The 23,974-nt window shown below is 37.3% G+C and overlaps 1 protein-coding gene across 1 annotated transcript in view; it reads left to right on the plus strand.

The window, feature by feature from the left end:
* Positions 1-23,974, plus strand: part of WDR70 (WD repeat domain 70) — a 181,728-nt gene that overhangs the window by 151,558 nt on the left and 6,196 nt on the right. The window contains exons 14-16 of the mRNA XM_072416611.1: positions 1,502-1,602; positions 7,614-7,693; positions 14,044-14,160. Of these exons, the coding sequence (XP_072272712.1) occupies positions 1,502-1,602; positions 7,614-7,693; positions 14,044-14,160 (298 nt within the window). The remainder of the gene's footprint in view (positions 1-1,501; positions 1,603-7,613; positions 7,694-14,043; positions 14,161-23,974) is intronic.

The raw sequence follows: 23,974 nt of genomic DNA on the forward strand, positions 1-23,974 counted from the left end.
CTTCTATTATTACTGTTTCCACATCTCAGAGCACCCCTTACAAATAGCCAGCAAGATCATTGGTGTCAGTAAAGCTGACCTGGAAGGCACAAATTGCTCATTGCTCAAACAACCTCTGAAGAAACTCTAGGATTCCATAGAACCCTAGTCAAGAAGCACTGCTCTAGGATATCGGCATCTTTGTAGATAATGGCTGTATTATGTAGATCAGGCATGTCCAAAGTCTGGCCCAGGGGCCAATTGCAGCCCATGTTCAGATTTCCACTGGCCGGCATGCACAGGGAATCCCTCACATCACCCTGGTGGGCTTGTGCTGTGTGGGACCCGCGGAGACTACGCCTACACTAACCCTGAGTTTCTGCTGAATAGTCGGCCCCCACACATTTTCACTTCACCAAATCTGTCCCTCTTTGCAAAAAGTTTGGACACCCCTGATTGTGGATACTTGCTGGCTACTATGCTTCATTCAAACTACAGGATTCCCAGCACTAAGCTTACAGCTGGAATCTCCAAATCTCTGTTGCCAAGCTGACCTTTTCTAGCAGTGCAGACATTCTGTAGATGAATAGTCCTACCTGATTTATTGACATCTCCCCATCACGCCCACCTCTGGCCTTCTCCAAGTTTGTGATAATTAATGTCGGGCACAGTTCTTAAAATATTCTTGGCACCACACATTGGAATCTTCATTCCCCTGAAAAGGTTACTTTATATTTTATTATATTACTAAGGATATGTGTTTGTGCGTGGTAAAGCTGGCGACTCTTCCAGTGGAATTTTGGGAACCTGTGACTGCTTTGATGGAAGAGTTTTAAGCAATTTGTCTCTGTTGCTAGGAGTGGTGGAAGTTTAATTATAATGTAACAGCCAGTGTTGCCTGATATATTTGTTATATTTGGACTCTCAACTTTCTCCATCTTAGATATGCTTGCATAACAGGAGAAATTTTTCACTGAAACGGTTTCAGCTGCATATTAAAGTAAACCTGTTGTTTTCAGAGTGTAATAGATTGTCCTAAATTTACAGTTTTAAACACTGTATGGTCATTAACTGCAGTGCAGATTGTTTTGCTCCAAATTCTTTGCGTCTTCATACTTGGGCATCTGCTGTTGGCCTTTTCCAGTATAGACCGAAGACCAGGCCCATTTCCACTATTTGTAAAGATCATGGTTCGATATTGGTCAGTGAGGTTGAGGTCTGGCATAGGATATTATTATTAATATTGTTATTATTATTATGCCCTTGCATTTATAAAACACAATAAAAGAGTAAAAGTAGTTCTTTTTTTATCTGTCAGGTTCTTACTGCTGTGTGCGTTCTCTCTAGGAATAATTTTCCTACAATTTGTCTGGTTAATCATTTCATAGAAGGAAAATTTTCTAGTGGTGACATTAGGGAAAATTGTTAAATCAATATCAATGTAATAAATTATTATATGATGTCAGTTCTGTTGTATAGGTAGTTGATGATAACCAATGTATTCCATCTTGTTTTATTTCAGAGTGTTGTTCGATGCCTGTGGCATCCCAAGCTGAATCAGATCATGGTAGGAACCGGGAACGGACTTGCAAAAGTATATTATGATCCAGTAAAAAGTCTAAGGTAAGGTTTCTTTTCTAGGATTCTGTTTTCATAGGTTCATGCTTAGATAGTTGCTGTATTTATTAGTGTGGACTGACAGTTAAGGGATCACCACTGTACCTCTGCACTTATCAGCCCTATCAGTTTTTGGCACTGGCCAGTTTTCTATATGTTTTGGAGATGAGAAGGAGAGGAGTCCCAACACACTTCACATCAGTGATGTAGTTACAGAACTTTGGGCCCTGATGCAGAATTTGGACCTGAGTTCCAGGATATTCACTGTCACTGATAGTCATTTAGCTATAGGTCTACTATGGGCATCAGTTTTTGACAAGGCTCCCAGCATTTAGGACATCTTTGTATCAGGATCACTCACTTCTTTACATCAGAAGTCTCCCTTTCAGATTAAAATCCCCTGTCATATCTAGACCTTGTCCCTTTTATATTAGAGTCCCCCCTTCATTTCGGAGCCCCCCCTTCACATTAGAAGTCTTTTTCCGGTATTTCATTAGAGTCTTCCTCCTTCATGCCAGGCCCCCCTTTCCCTTCATGATTCACATTAGAGTCTCACCTTTACATCAGAGCTCACCTTTTACATCAAGGTCCCCCCTTTAGATTAGAATCCCACTTTCACATCAGGAGCCTCCGATTCCTCTGTTAGCATGAACCCCCAGCAACTCACCCATGAGGATAACTTTACTGACTACTAACTGTTATAAACAGAGCCAGCAAAGGAGATCTTTTATTGAGCCAGGCAAAGAAGGCCAACAGTAAATACTCTTCTGGGTTTGTGTACTAGTATTCCAATGTTACTCTTTTACATATACAGTATAGTAAGTGAAGTTTGTATCACTAGGTGCAATAGAAAATTTATAGAAAAAAACTATTGAAAATAAAAAATACTTATTCTACCCTAATTAGGAATTTACAAGCTGCAATATATTTTTGTTTGTTTTTGGGTTTAGAGATAGATATTAACACTTCAAGGTTTCAGAATCAGATTTAAAATATATAGCACAATGACATTTCTTTGCATTTTTACCAAGACTTTCCTTGTTCATACAACCATCAAAGGCTGGTGAACTATTTCTGGTTTGTCTGTTCAGATGAAGTTTTTAGTCTTTCCAATGACTATGCCCAGTTATATCTGATTTGATCAACTTGAAATTCTTCAAGAAGTCTTTGATCCTGATAATTTAAGATGTCAATGTTAAAAAAACAAGGACCATTTTAAAACCTCTCTGAGAAGTCAAACCACTGAATTTATCAGAAATCCTTTTTAATAGCACTTACTCTTCTAAACTGGGAAAACCATTAGATGGCTCTTTGTTCTGCATTGTGGACAAATGCCCACAACATATCTTTTTCTGAAAGAATATGTCATATATGTGAACTGTGCATCCAAAATGCTTGTTATTGTGTTCAGCCATAATGTCAAAGGGTTGACACACTGTATATAATTTTACCTTTGAAGTCCCTATTTGCACGCCCACTAATAGGACTATAAATGAGTCTAATTTTACACTGCCAATGTACCCCCTGTGCTGTCTTCTTCCTTTAATAATCTAAAACGTCTCCCCATCCAGCTCCCAATGCCTCCAAATCTACGTGACTATCTGAGCATTGCTCAATGCAGAAAAGACCAACTGGACTATAGTGCACCAGCACCCTAATTACAATTTATAATTGCTACTGAAGATCTATAGATATATACTGAAGATCTATAAGATTTATAACTGGGCCAAGGAGTGTATTTTTTATATGGCGAAGTTCCATCAGGTCACATAAAACAGCATCTAAATTTTAGACTGCATGCTCCCTGCAAATAGTGTCACTTATTGATATACAAGTCTATAAAATGGCAAAGCTATAAAAATGCCTTTCTTTTTATTGCTAAACCCTGTCATTTAGACCACTGTAAAACAGCTTACCCTTTAAAGTGACTGATGACTTTCATTGTGATCCATGACTAAGAACCTCTTCATAGGGTCATGACCCAAGGTCATAGCCCAGTCTAAAAATTAAAAAGCTCTAATGTGTCATTGTCTGTTATGTAGGTTGGTCATCTGCAACCCCTATTTATTGTACAGTGAGGTGTAATATGTTATTAATAACTTGTATTTCTAAAGCATTGACCTATTATGCAGACCTTTACAAAATCTCTAGTTACGTCACTAACTGTCCCTCAAATGGGCTTACAATTTAATGTCCCTACCATAGTCATATGTCAATACCATAGTCTAAGACTTAACTTTGGGAGGAAACCAATTAACCCAACTGCATGTTTTTGAGATGTGGGAAGAAACTGAAGTGCCTGGAGGAAAAACCCAAACTCAGGAAGAACATACAAACTTTATGCACATAGGCAGATAAGAGGCCTGGCAAAGGATATAAATCTGGCACTGTAGTGCTGCAAAGGCAAGAGTGTCACCCACTGAACCACCATGCCATCCAATATATTGGCATTTTGTAAAAAAGATTAATTTAAAAAATTTAAAATTAGGAAAATAATTTTTAAAAGATCAGATGAAAACAATGAATTAAACAAAAAAATCTATTAAAAGCTAGGACCTTTCCTAATTGAATGAAACATCAGAACATTGGTCAGATGTTCTTTTTATCAATCGGACACTAATAGGACAGGCATTCATACTCTACAAAGATTATGGTGGTGTTCCAAATTATTTTTATTTATTTATTATTTTTTTGCTAAAATCTGCATCCCCATCCCTTAGTGGCACATTTGGCTATACCTGCTGCTGGCAGTGCTGGGCTTGAAAGCTAACTGTTGATTTACAAAAGGCTTTTATACCATATGATTTTAGGGATAGGGTTGGCAGAAAAGCAGATCTTAGGTTTGCTCTGGATGGTCTGCTTTGATTTAATTCCACTTAATATGTTAAAGTGTAACTCCATTCGTGTCACTTCTAAATACCCAGTGTGTTCATTGAACAATAAGTCAGTGTTATCACCTCCAGTCCTGAGTGAGTAGATTGCTTTAAAAACATCCTGGCTATTCAGTGTGGTAGATGTTTGTGTATCGTGAGGCTGGCCAAACAGAACTAAAAATCCTTTGGATAGTAAAACCATTGACCAGTTTTTTTATTTTTTGGTTTCAGGTTTATTTTAATAGAAAACTTTTCAAAAGAGGCAAAAACAAAAATATCAGGAAAATACACGTTTTTAATATCTGACATATCAAACTCAATAACTATTTCTTTTAAGCTCAGCAGCCTGGGTAACTCAATTTTCTGGTTGGAAGTGCAGTATTTTTTTTTTGTGTGCGCCAGCAGTTTGAGTAATACCTCCGCTTGTAACGACCTTCGCTTACTGATGAGAAATGGCTTGTCTTGCGTGAATATTCTAACATTGTACAGCTTTATTCTGCTTATATGCTATAATCATTGTAGGATAAACTATTTTTATTGCACACTAAAGTAGATAAAATTACTATGTAAGATTAGGGAAGACCAGATAGTTATTTAAACGATTACTTTACATTACACGGTTTATTGTGGAGCATAAAGATGGTATATGCACATTAAACCACAGCAATGAAACAAGGATGATTATATGGCTTTAAACAAAAACATTGCTTTAGCAATGATAAAAAGGTTTACTTTGCTTAAAGAGACCCCAATTACCTGCTCTAAGGTTAATTGGACTTGCAGGTCAATATCTATTAAATCATTTAAGTTAAGTTTTTTTGTACAAATTAAGTACATACAGTAGGAATGTCTTTTAAAACTCGTTTTAGATCCTATTGTTTCTATCTTGGGAAAATCATAGGAAGGGCAGAATCTTGTAGATAGGTGTGCAGCTTTTTGAGAAATCTGACTAATTGATTACTATTAGAATATTGAATAAAAAGGTTGGTGGAGCAGAAAATTGTCAGCAGGTCTGTTTGTGTGCACTAGCCCACTAGATCAAAAAATGGATGCTTTTTTCAGAAATTAAAAAAATAACAACCATGTCTTTAATCAGTCTAATTTTTTTTCTCTGCTACAGCTGTCTTTTTACAGCAATGAAATCAATCCTCCCAGGAGTGTAAAATCCCTATTGCTTTTCCTGTCCCACTCCCCATATATCTGCATTGGCTCTCTGCTCCGTGCGTTGTCTTGCACTATACTATATGTGCTAGGATATGTTCATTGTGTAGCAGTGGAAAGATTCAGAAAGGGATCTCTGACTGCATAGTTTTACCTGAATGAATGGACAGGCACATAAGTGCACATTTGGCATAGATCCTGATACTAATGCTGGTCATCCCAACTCTGTTTGCTTCACACATTGATCATGGTTTTCAGAGGTACCTTGATTTTCTGTAATGGGGCAACAAGACTCCGCAATTATACAGTGTCTAAAAAGGAGCAGAGTTACCACCATTGGACCTAAATATTGTTATGACCATTGAACACCTCCTCCTCTCCTCCATAGCAAAGGTAGAGGTATTCGTTAGTTCACAAACTGCTAAAAGCAACATAACTGATAATAGTGCAACCTATTAAAAGATGTCAAATGCCTCCTCCAGCCAGTATATGGGAGAGTTATATAGAAAAGATTTTTTCCTATGCAAAGAATGTGGAATAAGTATCTTCTTCTACTGTGTCTATGGATATGGCAGGTTCCCTAGGCCATGGCATGTGGCATAGTAGGGAGATGTGTCTAAGTTGTGATAAATTATTGTAATGTTGAGTGATGATCAAAAAGAAAGTTTTTTTTGTCTACTTATATTTCAATTAAAACAGAATTCAGTCATAACAGTACATTCAAAAATAAGAAAGATATATATAGACACAAATACCAAAGGTGCACTTAATAGACTGCCCTTTTTAATGCATACAAATCATACAATATTGGGTGCAGTACTTTTTTGTACTAGACATAAATATCTAATGTGGCGCTTGAGTGTGGGCATATTTGTATCAGCCCTGGTTATACGTAATTGGAAATCCTTGTATTTAGGAGTTAGGGTCTCTTTTTTCGTCGGGAGAGTTTGCAATTTATATTCTAGTTCGGATTAGGATTTTGTAAACCCACTTTGTCGGTGCAAAATGTGTCAATCTTGGCAGACTAGTTGTTTGCTGATGTATCTTGCATAAAATCGTTATTGATTTAGGTGTTGCTTAGGTTGTTGTAATAGGTGTGCCACAGGAGGGGGACAATCAATAACAAATTGGGTTTACAAAATTTCTTTCTGTACCAGAATATGTCTCAAACTCTTCTGAGGAAGCCACTTAGGCAAAACGCGTCGGGAAAGACCCTAACTGTTCAATACAAAGGTTTCCAATTACATATGACCAGGGCTGATACAAATATGCCCACACTCAAGCACCATATCAGATATTTATGTCTAGTACAAAAAGGTACCGTCCCCAATATTGCATGATTTGAATGCATTAAAAAGGGCGGTCCATAATGTGCATCTTTGGTATTTGTGTCTATATATCTTATTTTTGAATGTACTGGTATGACTAAATTCTATTTTATTTGAAATATGAGTAGCCAAAAAAAAAACCCCCCTCTGGTTTATGGAACATTTATGGATCGGGTTTGGATAAACTCTGGATGTTATATTTACTTTGAGAATTTTTATTCTACCAAATTATGAGAATAGTTTACAATTGTATTTTGTGGGGTCTTTCATGGCTTTATGCAGTAAGGGTAGGCAATTTATCAGGAAAAGTTGAAAAGTATTAGATGAAAGTTTTTTTCAGATATTTGCTTCAAAACTGAAATACAAATCTTTTGTATTTAAAACAAAGATAACAAGCAAAGATAACTTGGAACGCCCGGGACATGTATATATCCCCCAGACGACGTGAAAGATTATTTTTTAATAAAGGGAAACCTTTAAAACATATTTTATGTTTGTTCAGTCTTGGTTCCGTCTACTACTCACCACTGCAGTTATTTTGTAGTAGTAGTAGTATGTAGTACTAATATAATTTTTTTAAACAAAAGCTGTGCTTTGGAAGCTTGCATTTGCTATGTGTTTACATGCGTATTTATTATATGTATTATTTTACCAGGGGAGCAAAATTATGCGTGGTTAAGACACAAAGAAAATCGCGTCAATCTGGCACTCTTACCCAGGATTACATTATCACCCGTAAGTATATATTATTCCTGTATGCATGTATTTATTTAAACTGAAGTTAAAAAAAAAATGAAAGGCAGAGAAAGACCAGAGACAAGATAGTAGCAATGTTAATGTATTTTTGATTTTCTCACTAGAAACTGCTGAAAGTAGACGCATACCTGTACCTGTTTTTTGCCATTTCTAGAAAGTAAGACCTTGTCTTATCAGCAGAAATGCCGACCTGGAGAGGCGCATGCCTATGTATTAGTGCCTGACTAGTCACCATTCATTGAGGGGGTTACATTTCAGGGAATGTTCCCAACTCCTACAACCATCATCCAGACAAAAGGCTTCCTGCTTGTGTCCATTTTCAACCCACTTCAATGGTTGTCACTGTAAAGCTCCCTAAGACTGCAGAGGATACACTTTCATCAGTCAAGCTGGGTGATCCAAAAAACCTGGAATGGATCTGGTCCAGGATTGAAAACATTTGCTAACAAATAGCAAATGGCTATAAGAAATCCTTTCCAGGTTTGCTGGATCACCCAAGTTCACTGATGATGGTCTATCTTCTCGAGCCTTGGAGAGCTTTAATAAATTAGGCCCAATATGTTGCAATGCAGAACAAAATGTGATGAATCATTTATTTGACATATTGGCATGTTTCAACACCAGGCTAGTGTAACCTGTGGAGGAGCTGCATGATTTGCCTATTAATACAAAGGCCATTTGGGAGATATAAGATAGCTGTAGCTGTAAGTTCTGTAGCAGTTGGTCAGAATTACTTTATATATATATATAAACCCTTCCAACCACATGTATAGCACCGATATCTAGACATGTGTTTCTAGTTACATGGCCTTATTGTTATGTTATAAACCTAAATTACATTTCATTAGTGAGAACTGAATATAGAACCAAGTTTGAATCCTCAGGATAGATTATCTGATACTAAAGGCAGATATTTGATAGAACTTGACCATAGAAAATTAGAACGTTGACAGCAGACCATTTGTTCTGCTGAAATGTTATGTTTTAAGGACTTAGTACCCCAAAAATGTTGTTAGAAGCATCATGCATCAAAAATGAATAAGGCAACATTTTAGAAAGGTGAATCAGGGTTATTTAGTTTTTACTGTGGGCCTAATGATTCGGAATATAAATTCTAAATCTTAATTTATATAAAGCTGGTAGATGTAATAACCTGGTGAACAAGAATTGTACTCCAAAAAAATTCTGTTGCAGGTTGCAAATCTTGATCAGGTTCTAGTTTTGTCTTTAATATGAAACTTGTAATTATTCAATATATTGCACAAACCATGACATATGATGGCACCTTGATCCAAGGAAGGTTGCCGAGTTATTTGTCCTCAATAGAATTTTTGCCATGCAATAGTGTAATACATATTCTCTTACATCATGACATACTTAATAATGGATTCATCTTTCTGTTACTGCTTGGGTGGACATTTTATATTGGAGAACAGATAATGCAGATATATACAGTATAAACTACAAAGTTAGTTTGAATTTTATGTCCCATGAAAATGCCCTTTGGCCTATAGAGTTTCTTACTGCCGCATGTAGAAAAGAAAAACCCATAATTGGAGAAAACGCCGGTTAAATAACTTTTTGGGTCACATGACTGGGATTTTTCTTTTGTTCTATTTTATTTCTTCAGCCCTTCATTTTAGAGGAATAGTTTGACTGAGCTTTCCGAATGTGCTTTGTGCTCTTCTTCAGTGCTAAGCACATTTTATTACAAATGTGTAGTATTCTTTTTTTTAAGTAGTGGTATTGCCAGTGCAAGGCTATCCCAATGCTTTATAAATATCCTGGTGTATTAAAAAGGCCAATTCATACATCTACATATATTCAGTAAGTTACTTAAGTTCTGTTTATTGAATACCACTCATTACAAAGCTGAATCTTCCAGCCTAGAATAGTTTTCCTATTCTTGCAGTGTTATATTGCAGGCACAGAGAATAGAGAACTGAAAGTGGCATTGAACAATATTATGGAAATGATAAAAAGTAGAACCCAATACTTTAAATACTTTTTTTTTTAATGCATTTGTGATTTTCTTATTTTTTTTTGTTTAGGAGCAAGGGCCACCGATGCTAGCAGTAATTTCTTAGCCAGGTAGTGAGCATTTTCAGATTAGGACTGGCAGCCAATACATTTCTTTTCGTAGAGGTTTCCCAGAACGTCTTGCAGCCAGCTCTTTTATATTTCACTGAAATCTCCCAGCTGCGCTTCCTGATCCGAAACCTCTGTTTGCCCTTCATTTACTGCAGTAAACTGAGCTGTGTCTGCCCATTTTCTGTATTAAATGTTTTCTTTCCCAATATCTAAGTAGAACCATGTGGCCCAGTGATCTTCTAAGTTAAAAAGAGCATTACCCTAAATACAATCCAGAAGTGCGCAGACCTGCTTGAGAAATTATTGAAACTTAAAGTAGTTCTAGCTGGCAGCACAAACCAATTAAACTCAAATTGAATAATCTTTAAATACACAAAACTTCCTGATGAACTGCATTTTAATCAGCAAAGCTGCATTAAAATATACAGGTTTTACCAGCTGCTACAGCAAGCATTGCTACGCTCTGTCTACTGTCTTTCTCTACCAGCGGGGTTCCCACTTAACTCTATTTCTACAGTCACAACAATGTTTAAAGTTTGCAACCTGAACCTCAATGCTCTCTGCCGTTGTTTCTTCCCTGAAATTGAATATGGCAGGTAGACAGCGGTAAACCGCATTTTGGCAGGATGTGACAGATGGATATTGGCAGTGGCTGTGAAAATTGTAACACATGTTGATGTTCAGATCAGTATAAAACACATAGAGAAGACCACCAAGAACTTTCGCAGGGGAAAATTGCAGAGAATGCCTTGTAATTGTCATGCAGCCTGCTTTTACATGCAGCAACAAAAGTTCAGTATTACACACAAAGCACAGAAAACTTGCTTTTTTTGGGTTTTAGATGCAGCGTTGCCAACATACATTTACTCTTGGTCACAAGCTTTAGATCTCTCTCAGGCCAACAGCTTTAAACATTATCTCAACACAGTGCTATAGCTGCTGTGAGACAATTTCATAACTAAAGTGCAACTAAACATGCAATATAAAAAGATGCAAGTAGTCTTTTTATTGCAGAAGGACTGGGACCTGCTTAAACTCGTCGGTCATCTCTATGTTGTGGGCTAAGCATCTTCACCCAGTCCTCTTACGGCAGGCATGTCCAAAGTCACACCAAAGTGCACAGGGAATCTCCCCATCAGGTAGATGTGTAAAATTATTTCTGTGTAGAATTTCTCACCTTTAATCCAGCAAAATTACACCCGCCACATGCGAAAATTAACAAATAGTAGAAAAACAAAAATGGGAGACTTTAAAGGCAGTATATGTGTGTGTGTGTGTGTGTATATATATATATATATATATATATATATATATATATATATACACACATACACACATATACATGATTATGTTGCAAAGTAACTTAACAGTTGTAAAATTCAACAATACCAGTAACATTTAAAATTTTTAATATAAATATTAAAAACAAGCAATAATACAGCAAGACATGCAAACCACTTGTTCATGAATCATCCCCTCTACGCATTTCGTGGATCTGGTCCACTTCTTTGGGAGGATTTTGTTTCTATGGTTAAAAACATATATATCATTTCAAAATTGCATACAATGAATGAAAATTCAATCACATATTAACAAAATGTAAAAAAAAATTAAACCAATACAATTTTATCACTTACATTCAAAATCATGAGAAATCTCCCCTCCTGAAGAAGTGGATCTACTGGTATTGTTGAACTTTGCCGGGATCATACACTGAGCTGTTCATGTGCAGCTTAGTGTACTCTATACAGAAGACTGCAAACATGCAGGAAGGTTTGTTTAATTGAAGAATGAACATCGGCTGTCCCTTACGCTACAATCCTGCAGCTGCCATGATCTTTTTTTCTGATTTGTTGGACCCATCCCAAGCAGCCCTTGCTTGCCAGTTAGACTGCTGATGTTATCCTCTTCAGTGCAAGCCTGTGAGTCTTGCACTGTACAGGGTAACGCCAAGGTCCTATGCACAATCTGGAGCATCAAGCAGCAATGAGGAGGCCCAGCATAGTGAAAGTGTAGCATAAGTTAAGTCTTTCTGAAAGCTTCATCCCCTAAACAGAACTTTTAGTGGGGAGGAGGACCAGGTGCAAGAGGAGAATTGATTTTGACTGGAGTTCAATTTTAAAGTACATTTAAAGGCTCATGTGCATCTAGACCTTTCCCAAATCCATTTAGTACTAATGTGCAAGCCCCAGATTTTTTGGACCCATCCCATACAGCCATAGTCAGAATGTTCATGTTGCAATTCTATGCACTATATCCGTTAATGCCAATGGTCCCATTCACAATCTGAAGCATCAAGCAGAAATGGGGAGGTGGGCCTGGTGGGACTGAAGCATAAGCTAAATCTTCCTGAAAGCATAATCTCCTAGACAGAACTTTGAGTGGGTAGGCGGACCAAGTGCAAGAGAATAATGGATTTCGACTGCAGTACGTTTAAAGGGTCATGCATATATAGACATGTCCCAAATCCAGTTACTACTAATGCACACGCTTAAATGTTTTAAGGAAAAAAAAAACTTTGTGGCTCACATGCTTCCCCTTCCAAACACTGCAGATGAACAGCGGAAGAGTTTCAGCAACCAAAGCAGTTCTGCAATTGCATCTGACAACTAAAGACTTTGGATTCCTGGCAATTCACAAGTGCACAAAACAGACCAATTCCACTGGTTTGCCATGTCAAAGATGATGGCTGTGTGTTATCTGAGCTAAGGAGGATCTTGTGATGCACCACTGAAAACAATTTACTGCTGAAAACCTCTAGACTGCTCATCGTTTATCTAGAGACACACAAAAGGGTCCATTCCTTCTACCTTGCTGCCCTAGAAACATGACTATTACAACAGTTAGGAAGCTTTGTTGGGCTAGGACAAAATTAATTTTGTAGTGTGTGTATTTAGACACAAAATCTATTTTACGATATATTTGGTATCATATCTTATTGTATACAGTTTTATATGTTTGGTGAATCTCCTACTGTTTGTGTCTTGAGATTCATGCTGGTTAGTTGGTGGCTTAAAAAATACAAAGCATTGCAATTAGCAGCAGTGTCATCAGCCTGTCCTGTGAGCTCATCAGCCTGTTCTGAGTTTTTTTTTATAACTTTACAAACTACTTTTAGTTCCTCAATGAGCTGCTTATCAAGTCTGTTAGATTTCTGCATTTTTCCCTTTAAACTATCAATTATATCACTGTAAATTAATTTTGTCATGTTGTGGTCACCAGAATTAGATCATTTTTACTGGCTAAAGTATGGAAGTATTTAAACTTTTATTTTTTCACTTGCTGCTTTGATGTTGGGGAGTTTGTCTCTCATGATCTTAGATACTGTGAAAAAAGTGACAATAGACTCAAAATGTTATGATTATCACTGGAACTAGAGGTGGAGCGGAAAACGTCCATTGGAGAAATCTCTCACCTCTGTCCTGTCTTTGGTACAGGAAGTAAAATGATATCTTCCCAAAAAGGCAGCAAGCAAATGGATTTTAACCATCTCCAACTAAAACAAAAAAATACAGCTAGAATATAGTTAGAATAGCTTTTGTCTCCTTTTTAATTTAAGGGAGTTACCAAGAAACAAAAAAGATCAAAATCCTAAATATAATCCTTTAAATTGATCATAGTTACCATATCCCACTCCAGTCTGTTGAAGTCTATATTTGGACCATCGATGTTCCAGGGATAAAGGTCTACATGACTTGGACATGGAGAACATCTCTGATTGTCACATTGCAGGACACCTCTACTATGCTGCCCTGGCCACAGGAAATTTAGCTGTATGCCCTAATTTCTTTCTTAAATAGCTTTATGAAAAGCAGCTTGCATTTTAGTTTTAGTGGTAATTCATCATGATACATTTTCAGAACTGGGTGGAATTACCGCCTAAATCTCGAGACTCCGAGCTGGCTGTGCTCTCATGTTCCTCTTTGCTTCAGTGACACTGTGATGTTGTGCAGTTTTTAGCCTGCTAAGTAGAGTTATACTGGGGAAATCCTGCCTAAGTAACATTGCTTCTATGGCCAAGATTGTAGACCAATTGTTTGTGCAGGAAATCCAGATTAATTTGGCTGAATGATCGTGTTACAGTAGGTACATGTAAGATATGCTTTACTTCTGATTCACTGTGTTCTGGATGAAAGGTCAGGGAATATATTTTCTGCTACATCTCCATCCTTCTGTATACAAAAAGTGAAGAGATTGTTTCCAGCTCAGCTAATGTGTTCTGTTCTTTCCTCCAATAGCACACGCTCTTCCTATGTTCAGAGAACCTCGACAGAGAAGTACGAGAAAGCAACTTGAGAAGGATAGGCTAGACCCGATGAAATCTCATAAACCAGAGCCTCCGGTAGCTGGGCCAGGTAAATAATTTTTTTTCACTGCTTAAATAACTGTTAACTCATTTGATTTGCTTTTGAAAAGTTAAGCAGAGCCTTCCTAAAGTTCAACTCTTTACAATACAAAAAAAAAACAATTTCTCTTTCCCCATCTGTCTGATATGTTTTTTCATTAAAAGAAATCCTGAAAATACTTAAATCTGTTGTCGCATAACCCTCAGTAGTTCCTCCATTGGGGGAGAACAGTGGTAACTAGTTGCTCTTCACTGCTGAGGCTTTTGGCGCTCCTCACATTGTGACACCTCCTCTTTTTGGGCCCAGTGAGAATTTAGCCAGTGGAAGAGTCCAAATCATCAGTAAAGGACCCTCCTACACTTTACACCAAGAGGAAAAAGAACTGGACCCATACAATCAAATGAACACTGTTTATGGTAATTGAGGTTGTAAAGGTAATTTTCATTTTTAATACCTTGGTTTCCTAAAAGTTGGACTTGGTTTCCTAAAAGAAACATGGAGGCTACTTTTCTCCTCCTAAACCAGATGTATTTAGTGTTAGTACCGTAAGAATTAAACAAAGTATTCAACATATCTGCTTTACAAAACTAACACAGCAAATTTATTATGGATTTCCCTATATAGATGTTTCAGTTAAGAAAGTCTAAGTGGCAAGTCTTTAACTGATTTACTGTATGCATATTTTAGTTTTTTTTACAGCAGGAGCAGGAATTTTTTTAATAAATAAAATATTTTATACATTTTTAATGGTACTTGGCCCTGACAATAATAGGAGAAATAAATGCAGGTAGTGAATTAAAATAGGAGCCATTGACTACACTGGGCCAACATGCTGTGTAAACTGATTTGCTGTGCAGAACATGAAATCCTGAGCATCCTGTTTTGCTGGCCAAAGATCAGAGGTTTAATGCAAAAACATATTTGCTGTTCCTTCATTCACATAACTAATTGCTTAGGAAAAAAAGGATATTTCTTTCTCCATCTAGACTAATAGAAAGCTTTGCATGTATGGGGGTTGGGAATTTTTCATGGTCAAGGATTACAAACTGTGCCTTGCAAAAGGGCTCAAGTCCATTTCTTTCCTGAAAATCCCATTAAAATTTGCAAAAAGAGAATTGCATACAGATAGAAACAAACTGAGCAATGGTAATAACAATAATTCCTAGCACTTCAGTATTTCTTTTTGTTGACTGAAGATTTTCTTTACTTCGTATATGGCTGGCCCTTCCTGTTTATGAAGTTTCTTTATAATTTAACTTGAAACATACTGAGTATAACCATTGAGCTAAAGGAACTTATAGATGACAACGATCCTTTGTCTTCTGTATGTTGCCTGAGGCAGAAGAATATTGGTCGGGTCACCAAGAAGCGGATGTGGTATTGCACCGTACAGAAAGTGCTCTTGTTCTGTCTGTCCACTCTGTGATCCTAAGCAGAGATTTACATACTGCACACCCTGCCCATCCTAACTAAACATCCCCTTCAAATCATGCAGCTTTGCTTTAAAAAAAATCATGTAAAGCATCAGTATGTCTAATAACCCCTATATAAAAAGTAATTTTTTTTTCTTCTTCTGTATCTTAAAAGAAAGAAAGTGGAATGGCGGAGATCAAGCTAATTGCAAAGTGCAATAACAGAAGAGATAGTTATTAGTATTCTGGTTAAAACACATTTTAGACTGAAATGAGTAAGCAGCATTACTTATATATATTGCGGGGGCCTCCTGGGGCTACATACCAATATTAAGGTTAAATATATTTAATAATATTTTATAAAAAGGAATAACAAAATAGCCATGGGAAACAGTACAATTGGGAAATTCCAATCAGCAAGGGTTTAAAACACTAAAAACTTCTTCAATTCATAACAATATCAAATATATTCAAAACAAGAAACTAGCAGAACATTTCTGACCCAGTGTGTTAGTAACACACACACAAAAGGGAATAACTACATCTTGTTAAACCTATTCAAAAATACCGTAAAGGGTTAACAAAAGCCAATAAAACTCCAATAGAATTTTACTTGTTAGGTGGTGCATACCAATATTAAATGTACAAAAACAGAGAAACATACAGCCCGTGTGGAAATTGGGTACACGATGTTTCAAGGCACCAAAATAAATCTCTAAACTTCTACAAACTATGAACTTTTTTAACTTATATTTTAAAAGGTGGGAATAAAAAAGGTATTGTAGTTAAAAAATGAAAGAGGGGGAAGGAATGGTAAAAGAAGAGGGACATAGGATGGAGGGGTTATGAATTGAAAAATAAGGTAGAAAAAGTATGGAAGGAAAAAAGGAGGCTGGATACGTTTATATGGCCAAGTTCAAGAAAATGTACACATATAGTGTCCCGTGTTAAGGTCACGACACGGGTGAGGGCCTACTGGTGGAAATGTCTGGGTACTATGCAAACTAAAATTAGCTTGCCACTTCCCTGTGAGACTATAGATATAACAAAAAAAAATACCAGAACTTGACAAATTAACCAGGCCTCGCTGCTGACATGACATGCCTGTATTAAGATAAAACTTATAACTGAAACCTATAACTACATTCATCAGTTGGTAATCTACACGTAGTCTTAGGTGGACTATGGCAGCTCCCCTGAAAATATATTACTAATTTTAACATGGGTAGAATGAGAAAGCACAGGGCACACAAGATACTGGTAAGAAGAGTCCACTCGGAAAAAGCATTGGAAGTATGAAGGAACTAAACAAGGTACTTTACATGGTATGTAAGACCCACAGACTTGATCCAATAAACCAGAGATGATGGTTCCAGCAAAGTGTCCTGGTTGGAAGTACTTTGAAGCACTATGACACAAGCAAGATAGATATTTGTATAGAAAATAGGGACTCACACTCAAACCAGGTGCCTTCAACCTGCGTGCCTAGAACCATTCTCTTTGGCGTCTTTGGGGGGAGGTGAGGAGGACCCTCTGAACCCTCTGATTCTGAAACACTGGTCCCAAACACTTGGATAAAGCATTGGCTAGAGGGTCGGACAGCAGTATTATTTGGAGGAAATTAATTTCATGCAATTTTTATTAGGTTTCCCCCCTGTAAATCATCAGCTGACCTTGTGGGGCTACCTTTATTAACCAGAAACCATGATTGTCAAATTTACGGAATAGTTATGGCAGTTCCTTGCAACACGTAGCAAAAGGAAGGTAACTGTTTCTTTTAAACCTTCATGACTAGTTACAGGAGAAGTTTCCTGAATAGTAAACCCTTAAACAAAATGACTATGTCTTTCAAATATACTTGAAAAACATGGCTTTCTGTAAGCTCTAGAGAATAACTACAAATAAACAGGGCTTACATTTAATTGCAGAAGACAAAAGCCAGGAATTCTTTGCACTGCCAAACAGAACAGCCTGTAAGGTAAGGTTTTATGAATGTTTCACCTGCTCTATCAGCCAAATTGATGCTTGACAGCTGTGAGAGAATGATACCGCTTTGTAGGGTCTACACCACAGTCTAGTGTTATTAGAGTTGACAGATTATTAACAAACAGACTGACCAGTTCATGCCCTCTAACACTGATCATGGGAAGAATGGCATCCACAAGCAAGACATTTCTTAAAGTGGACTTAAAATCTTAAAGGACCACAATAGTGAAAAAAGTATATTCTGGGTTTATTAACAGTAATAAAAATGTTTAGTATATTGTTCTCCATTTTCTTACCTTTATTTTTGTTTTTACTGTATGTATGTCAAGTTGTCCAGCAAAATTGAGAGGGTGTGGGACAAACCATATAACACTGCTGGGGTCTAAGCATATCTGGTGCAAAGCAAAGCTGTATTCCCAGAATAGATGATTATCGCCTGAGATGAACATCATAATCGATTTAGGTGAAAATCTAGTATATATAGCAATCCACCCCAACACACCACTAAACAATACAGTTACCATTGTTCAATTCTATGGAGAAGAATGCAACCAGGTGCCTCCTGCTCATCCTTCTCCCTCCTTACTACATAGAACTGAACAATGCAGTCTGTACAGCTATAATTTGTTATGCTGTCTCCGGATACAATCAATATAGGCTACACAAAATATTTCACTTGAGTTTAAAAGCACTTTAGAGTAAGCTTAGGTCCTAATCATACATATGCACTGGTGCAAATCATATGCATGGACACATGTTCACGGCACCCTAATATTTTAATGGCCGAAGCACCACGGCAGTCCAAAAATCGGACTAGTACTGTTGTCAGTGACATGCTATAGTGCGTGGGGTGTAGTGCAGTGCACTGGTGATGCGTTGGGGTGCTTTTCAAAAAAAAAGCTTCCATATTACACCAATCATGAGATTCACCTTACCACGCCTTGTGGTAGTGCAAATATTACACTACATACCAGCACAAGGTAACTATATATATATATATATATATATATAATGAAGTTTAATGTTTTTTTTTCTTTAGAAAAGTATTGGCACTCTTCATTCACATACATTCTACATTCCCGTCATTCAGCAGGTCTGGGTAGATCTCATGACCTTCTGTGTTCCAATGATTGCTCTTTAAATCAAAATATGTATTTGCCTTTTAGCTGTGTTCATTAATTTGTTTACTGTTACTTTTCTTTTATTCTGAGCTGTGCACAATCCCATCAGCACGAATAGCTTGAGTGTGACCTATAGATATTTTTAATGCATTATTGAAAGTAAAATGCTCATTCATAATGACAGATGCACTTTCACATGTAAAATTTTCATGCGGCTGGAACAAATCCATGGACGTGGCCACATATAGACAGAGAGAACAGTTCTATTATTAACTATGCAGTTACCAGTTCTTGGTAACCTTTTTCCTGGCAGTGACAGATCTAAAGTATATCAGGTGCATTTTTCCCCTCTGCAGCCTTGTGTGCTGTTTATATTAAACTCTCTTTTAGACATTTTTTGCATTGTTCATCCAGTCACTGCACATTCCTTCTTCACAAAGACATATGTTAGCACATTTTTGCACCTTTTGTTTTGAAAAGCACCCCTTTGACCATTGGGATGTCACCAACATGACAAATGAACTTTTGGCAGCTGTGTTGAGTTCAGCGGCAGTTAGAACCCGCTCTTTGACTTACAAATGCAAGTGTAATATTTATTTTGGAAATTTGCATACTCCAATATATCATGATTGGTTCAATTTTGCTTAAAGGGAAAGTATGGTGTATTACTAGTAAGTGCCTATTTTTGGGTTGCCACTTCCGTGTTCACTTGAAAGTAACTTTTCCTGTACTGTCACGTTTCTTGCATGCTTTAAAGTAGATGTATACTCAATCACTGGTCCCATTTAAGCTTTAAACTTTAAATATAATAAACTATTTAAAAAAATTAAAGCTTTTGTCTGAAAAACAGCTTTCCTCAGTTGTCACCTTGTTACATGCTTTGCCAATGCACATTACACAGGTTGGGTCTACTGGTGTCACTAAAATTGTGATTTTCACTCTGGGAAATGGCATGCAGCATTGCTAGGAAAAAAGTATCTGCATCTGATCAACAGCACCAAAGGATGAAAAAAGGTGAAAACTGATTTTTTTTTTTTATTATTATAAATGGCCATTGTGTTCTTTACACTTTGGTTTCCCGAACTAGGCAGAAATGTACATATCGGGAGTAAATGGACATAAAAACAAATCATTTGGGAGGTAAAACCTCCCCATGATATGTATTTATTATGTGTATTTAGCTGTTTGCTTGGGGTTTAGCGTTAAAGTAATGTATTTTAACCTTATCTACAAACAAAGCACTAAATGCACAAGCGCTTTTACAAGTCTTCCAGCTAGATCCTGGGAATACTAAATATCCCAAATCTAGTAAGAAGACCCCCCTGCTTGGTGGCTGCACATTACCTGTCCATGTTGTCTTTAGTAGGTTTCCTGACCTCTCATTACTACACTGGTCTTGCATACACCCTCTATTCTTCTGCACGATGTCCCCTTTGGGTGGACCTGCTGAGGTCGCAAAGGGAATGTGCAGCACCGTGCTAATTACACTGCTACTTTGAAAAGGCAGTGTCAGAGATAGTAAAGTTGAACTCCATGTATATAAGATACTAGACACCAGGCGGTCTGATAATGACGTTAGATGATTGTACTCTACAGGGCACCATGATGACCTATGGAAGTTCTTTTGTAAATTCTATCCTTCTACAGTAGGGGTTTTGAATAGTTTTCATCTGTTAGGAGATGATGGAATACAATGGTCTAGTTTTCGGGCAGGGCATTGGATCATCCTGTGCTGTGCAAACAATATAGACTAGCACTGGATGAGATAACGCCAGTGGCCAGACAAACCAAGCAGGGACGCTTAAGAAGAAGCCTCCGAGGATTGGTTCGGTGCCTGGATAAGGTATGTTATACTACTCGTGTATAATCCCAAACAATGCTGCACTTGCATTGGGGGAGTCCAACTAGTGCAAGGATATAAAATATTTTTGCCTGGAGTTCAGACTTTTGATGCAAACTAAGTGAATTTGCAAGCTTTGTGTGGCAAGTGTTCAGTTTTAAAGTATAACAAAGCTTTCAACTTTAAAGAAAATTGGGGAGCTTTACGATCATGTGTTGCCCCCTGGAAAATCGCAAGATTCTATTAGTTCTTATGACCCTAACATTCTGTTGATCTGCCTGTAATGTGTGATTTAATGTATTTGAAGATCAGCAACACATGATATCAGTCAGTGAAGGATTGGTGCGTAGATTATTTCATCATTTATTCTTTTAAAGTTTCCTGTCTATATTTCTGGGATTTCCATGTATTATTTGTTTCATTCATACGTCATTTGCTGACTGCACTCAATTTCTTCCCTGAAATGCACTTGCTGTGTGGCAAGTATGTGCCGGAAATCTGATAAGCTTTTCCTAGCATGGTGAAGTGCTTTGCTTATGATGTAACCTGAGTCTTGGTGGTGAAAGGTACGATGACATACAGCAGGTCCACAACATATATCACACATGGACGAAGGTCAGAATAAACAGAAGTGGTCAGATCTGCTCCTGTGTGCAGTCCTACTGTGCAGATACTTGCAGTACTGCTTAAAGTAAACCTGTACTCTAGCAAAATCTGTATATAAGATATTAGGCACCAGGAGGTCAGATAATGGCTTTAGATGAATTTTCCTCTCCAGGGCACCATATTGACCTATGGTAGTTCTTTTGTAAATTCTAACTTTCCACAGTGGGTATTTTGAATAGTCTTCCATCAATTAGAGGATGATTGAACACAATGGTCTAGTTTTCGGGCAGGGCATTGGATCATCCTGTGCTGTGCAAAGCATATAGACTAGCACTGAATAAGATGACGTCAGTGGTCAAACCAACCAAGCAGGAGACGCTTATGAAGAGACCTCAGCGGGCTGGTTCTGTGCAGAGATAAGGTATGTTATACTCCTTTTGTATCATCCCAAACAATGCTGCACTTGCATTTGGGGAGTCCACCTAGTGTAAAGGTATTTAAATATTGTCTGGAGTACAGTTTTAAAGGCTTTTGATGCAACTAAGTGAATTTGCAACCTTTGGGTGACAAGTGTTCAGTTTTAAAGTATAACAAAGCTTCAACTTTACAGAAAATAAAAACAGTGGGTAGTCTTCATCAGGTCAACATGTGGTAGTACTAGATTCTGGTGCAAAGTCCAAAAATATGGCATTTTTTGGGGTAGATGGGGGTTGGTTTACAGTTGAACTCAAAACTAATTTAGATTTCTTATCTTTGGTGCATTGCAGATCTTTTTATGTTGCTTTGCATTGAAATCCATTATGCATGTTCCATTTTATCCAACATAAAACAACATGTTTATGTTGGTTGTACTTATCAGAAACAATTAATCTTTGCTTCTTAAATGTATTGGACATGCAATTTATTTTTCAGTCCAACATATATGAAGTTTGGAGCATGCTTTATAAGAATTTTTGACTTTCTTCTAGGTCAGCAGTGGTTTTGGGGTTCTGCTGATACACATTTTTTTTTTATTGTTAAGCTTTTGGTCACCAAACAGGTTGTCTTACAACCTAGCTCTGTAACAGGTCCAGGTCTTTTAGTTACCCCTCTATTCATCTACCTCACAGAATACAAAGCTTTATTCTTTTCTGCACCCACCCCTGAGGGACCTTAACATTTTTTTTCCCTTCCTCGTCATACACACAACCGGGATAAATTTGAGCTGAATCTATTTAACTTGCTTATGTGTTTTCACCAAAGCAACCCGGAAAACTCAACCCACACAAACATAAGGAAAATTTTCAAATCCTTTGCAAATAACATTTCTGGTGGTAAATAAACCCATAAACCCAGCACTGCACTCTATTAAACTAGTATCAAATGTCAAGAGTGACCATTTTAAGATCTTCCCCATATAATGTGAAGATGTATTAGTCAGGCATGATATTATGGAGACAGATAATAAACCCTGCCCACAATGGTCAGACAATTGATGCTCCCAGTGACCTGACTGATGGACCTTTTGGTCATTGTTGAACTCCCTGACATTTGTGGTTACAGCAACATGAATTATGCAATTCAACTCCATTGGCCAGGCACGAGAAGGGAGAACGTGCTTGTCCTACCAAAACAGATACGTAATCCTAGATCTGCTATACTCTTTGATGCCAAGTGCCAATGTGTCACAGAGGAAGCGAGTGTTCAAAAGAATGCCTTAATAGAGATGTCTGCAATTACTAGGCTATGAATAGCCATGTTCATTGCTGTGAGTCACAGCAAAGTTGTAGAGCCCCCGGAGTCTGACACTCGCACTCATCCTCTTCATGGCATAGTTCCAAGGCAAAGCTAATAGTATTAATAGCCCCTTCTCATATTTTTCAGTTTTGCTTTGCAGGTGTATGGCACTATATACAGGGCTGCTACACTGGGCTTAACAAAAACTTTTGTTTGGCTGTTGGGTTGAAGAGATAAACTTTAGTTTTGACTTATGACTGAACCTAAAGCAAAAGCATGTAATTGTTTATACAAGTATTGATCATAAATAACTATTTATTTAGGTATTGGTATTTGCATTATCAGAGGTGGGTAAATGAACCAAGTTTCTGTCATGCCACTGCCTGGGGTCCACATGGCACATATCATTGGTATATCAGGTTCTGCTGCAGGAGAAATTTGGATATCTGTGTGTGCAAAAGAAAAAAAAGCAAACAAAGTTGTGTATGTATAGTACAAAACCCGGAAAAGGTTCACAACTAAACGTTGACCATCCTGAATCACTTAGCCGTGTTTTCTGATAGTATTTTTCTCTGCGAAGATTTTGGAAAACAAAACATTTGAACAAAACCCTTAGAAATATATTGTTCCTTGGACCAGTTTCATATTAATGTAGAGTGTGATAGCAAAAACATTGCTATTGGCAATGCCCTTTCTTTAATCTCTGGAAGGCAGTTACTAGAGTGATACAAAATATAATAGACGTTAGCAAACTTTTTAGTATAACTTTTTCTCATTTATTAATTTTAAGTGATATTGCTACTGCATAAATCCCTGTGTAGTCAGTCTTCTTCTTTGGGTCCCATGGTAGCCCACATAGCATGCACATTTTCAAAGAACAGGACGGTTATTCCTTATTTTAGTCTAACGATTGGTGGCTATACAGATTTCTTTTTCTATTCCAGTGGGCAATTGTAATTTCAAAATTGCTGGATTATATAGCCCATATAAAGCTTTAAATATAGAGCTGTTTATCTAACTTTCATACAGCTCAGCCAAGCTGGTAAGCATTCATTATTACAAGGGAAGGGAGCCATAGTCCCTATGCCTATGACTTGGTGATTGATGAGATAAGAAAACAATACAGGATATGGCGGAATGCC

This window comes from Pyxicephalus adspersus, chromosome 6, assembly GCF_032062135.1.
Source record: "Pyxicephalus adspersus chromosome 6, UCB_Pads_2.0, whole genome shotgun sequence".
Lineage (NCBI taxonomy): Eukaryota > Metazoa > Chordata > Amphibia > Anura > Pyxicephalidae > Pyxicephalus > Pyxicephalus adspersus.